The sequence below is a fragment of the Triticum dicoccoides genome, chromosome 5B, assembly GCF_002162155.2.
Source record: "Triticum dicoccoides isolate Atlit2015 ecotype Zavitan chromosome 5B, WEW_v2.0, whole genome shotgun sequence".
NCBI classification, from domain to species: Eukaryota; Viridiplantae; Streptophyta; class Magnoliopsida; order Poales; family Poaceae; genus Triticum; species Triticum dicoccoides.
The window spans coordinates 579,619,996-579,623,028 of record NC_041389.1 but is presented as its reverse complement, the minus strand read 5'-3'; the positions used below and the strand labels follow the sequence as shown (position 1 = coordinate 579,623,028).

At 48.7% G+C, this 3,033-nt stretch overlaps 1 protein-coding gene across 1 annotated transcript; it reads right to left on the bottom strand.

Annotated features, from left to right (window-relative positions):
• Positions 1–275: 275 nt before the first annotated feature.
• LOC119311763 (PRA1 family protein E-like) lies at positions 276–1,267 on the bottom strand. Its single transcript, XM_037587465.1, has one exon. It carries the CDS (start codon positions 1,192–1,194, stop codon positions 403–405), a length of 792 nt encoding a protein of 263 aa, XP_037443362.1. The 5' UTR covers positions 1,195–1,267; the 3' UTR covers positions 276–402.
• Positions 1,268–3,033: the final 1,766 nt, after the last annotated feature.

The following is a 3,033-nucleotide window of genomic DNA, read 5'->3' as shown; positions in this document are numbered from 1 at the left end:
CTAAGATCTAGAAACACAGTATTCTGGAGATTGATCCATCATAAGGAGGTGTGAAATTCACAAAGCGAATTGCACAAGAACATCAAGATTAGCATTTGCAGCAAACTATAGTGAAGAATCAGATGGCAATTTCCATTATCAACATAACAGCTTTACACTCAGTTCAGATGAGAAGTGTATAATATGTTCATAATATGATTGCACACATTACTAATTTACTATTGAGTCTAGGATCACAAGCCAATCTAGTATTTTTACACGCCAACACACGAACCAATAAGATACCGCGCCGTATATATGAAACAGAATTGCCAGTGCACAATTGCAAACAAGAACACAAACCGAGAATGTTCAACAAAGAAGATTGGAGCACCATTATGCCACCACGCCAGACTGCAAAAATCAACCAATGCGGACATAGGTGGGCAAGATGGGTCCAGCAGCGCTGAAGCCTGCGGCCACGAGCCCGTTGCCGGCCGCCTCCTGCTCGGTGAGGAACAGGTCGTCGGTGGACCTGAGCGCGGCGTGCGCGCCCACGAGGGCGAGCCCGATCATGACCGAGCCGACGACGTTCCAGCCGACGTCGGTGAAGAGCATGGCGATGACGGTGACCCCGGAGAGCAGGGCGAGGACGGTGCCGTCGTCGAACTCGGTGCCGAAGACCCGGAGCGGCTGGGCGCCCTCGGCGGGGCGCGCGAAGTAGAGGAAGAACCAGGCGGCGCAGAGCGCGAGGAGCGCGAAGAGGGTGCCCGGGTGCCAGAGGAGCGAGGCGGCGACGACGGCGAGGACGGCGAGCGCGTAGTTGGCGCGGAAGTAGGCCGTGTTGCGGCGCATCCGGGAGGCGGCCTCGCCGACGTTGGGCGGCTTGGAGAAGGCCGGCGAGCGGAAGACCTCGCCCCAGGGGCGGCGCGCGGCGATGAGCGCCTGGCCCTGCTCCCGGAACCGGGTGACGAGCTCGGCCGCCTTGGCGAGCGAGGAGGGCGGCGCCGTGGGGTCCTGGATCGGGGCCGGGGCGGAGGCGGAGGGCGCAGCGGGCGGGACGGGGCTGGGGTTGGGGTAGGAGGAGGAGGAGGGCGGCGGCGGGTAGGTGGGGATCTTGGCGTAGCCGGCGGAGTAGGCGGGCGGCGCGGCGTAGGAGCCGTGCATGGAGGCGGCCGGAGGGGCCGAGGCGGCGGTGGCGCCGGAGTTGCGCATGGCGAGGGGGCGGGGGGAGGTCGCGGCTGGCGGTGGAATCTGGCTGGGGGGAGGTTGGGGGAAAGTGGTGGGGGGAGGAAGGGAGAGGAGGAATAGGAATCGAGGTGGGGTTTGCTTCGCTGGAGAGGAGTCGTCCCCGTCCGGCTATTTGTGGGAGGGGAGGGGAGGGGAGGAAGGTGCCGTCGACGTGGGTTTTGCTTCGTGGCAAAGTACCGTGTCCGCCCTTCCGCTGGTCGTCAGATGATGAGATGAGAAGAGATCGTGTTGACATACACGGCCGAGCAAACTGCTATGGTTTGTAGTATACTTGCTGAAGCTTGCTCCAAACGCTGCAAGCGATGAAGACTGTGTGCTGTTTCCACGAGGCCTTTTGAGAAAGGTGTTTGTGAGATACTACTATTACATGTGTGCCGCTCAGCGTTTTTGTGATGGTTTTCATTCGGCTTTTCGTTAATTAACTGAACAATTCTCTTATTTCTTAGTTAGTAATGGTTGTGGTAAATCCTTCAACTTGTTTTGATCCGGAGCAGGTCATTTTCCTCCCCTATCCCTTAAGGCCTTGTTCGGTTGCGTGTGAATCCGAGTGGATTGAAGGGGTTTGAGGGGGATTTAAACCTCTTCTAAGTCAAAATACGAATCAATCCTTGTCAATCCCCTCCAATCCTCTTGGGAAGAGGATTAACCGAACAAAGCCTAAGGGGGGAGGGGGGTTCCCGGTGCCTCAACTCTGTTTAGTTGTTTAGATTAGAGTTCTTTTAGTAGCCTTCCCTTTTTGAGTTGGTCTTTCAGGCTTCAATCTGGACTTAGGGGGTGTTTGGTTACAGGGACTAGACTAAAAAAAAGTCTTTTAAGCCCTATGTAACCAAACAGAAGGGACTTATTCTACAGGTACTAGAAAAAGACTCTACTGGAGGGTCTTTTTTCTTTAGTCCCTAGACTAAAAAAAGTCTAGTCCCTTGCAACCAAACACCCCCCTTAGTCGGCGGAGCTTCGTCATATATTCACGTCGTCTCCTTGGAACGGTGAGGTTATAGTTTTGCATCGTGTGGCGAGATTTGGTGGTAGGTGTTTCAGATCTATTCAAGGGTTCAACGGCGACGACTCCGGCTCCAGGGCGCTGGTCCATCGGGCCACGTGCATGAAGACTTTCTGGTTGTCATCGACAATGTCAAGTCGCCTCGTTCTGACGGTGGCAGTGGTCTTACGGCGGTCTCGAAATCTCAATATAATTTTTATTATGTTTGAGATGCTTTGTACTTTCAACAAAATTTGGTAATAGATCTAATCATTTTCACAAACGAAAAGATGTGGTAAACATTTTTGCCCCTGTTATAAAAATATTTGTTTAAAAATAATATTAAAGCTTTATCAACTAGCATTTTCTTATTTGTTTTTCTTTTTTCCTTTTCCGTTTCTTATTTTCCTTTAGAGTATGAACACGTTTTTTTACAATTGTCTGACCACATTTTTCAAAATAGCGAACATTTCTAAAAAATGTTTCAACACTTTTTAAATTTCATGAATTCTTTTAAATACGTGAAATTTTCAAAAATAAAATGAATATAATTGTTTTATAATTACATGTATTTTATTAAAATGTGCATGAACAAATTTTGAAATAACATAATTTTAAATAAAAATAATATACAGACACTTTTAAAATAATATGAACATTTTTAATGTGAAAAAATTAAAATTACATTAGAAAATATAGAAAAAACGAATGCAAAAGCACATGAACGTTTCCTAAAATATTTGAGCACTTTTTAAAACGTTCATAAATATTTAAGAAAATGAAGAGTTTATAAACTACATGAATAGGTACTGCACTTATTAATT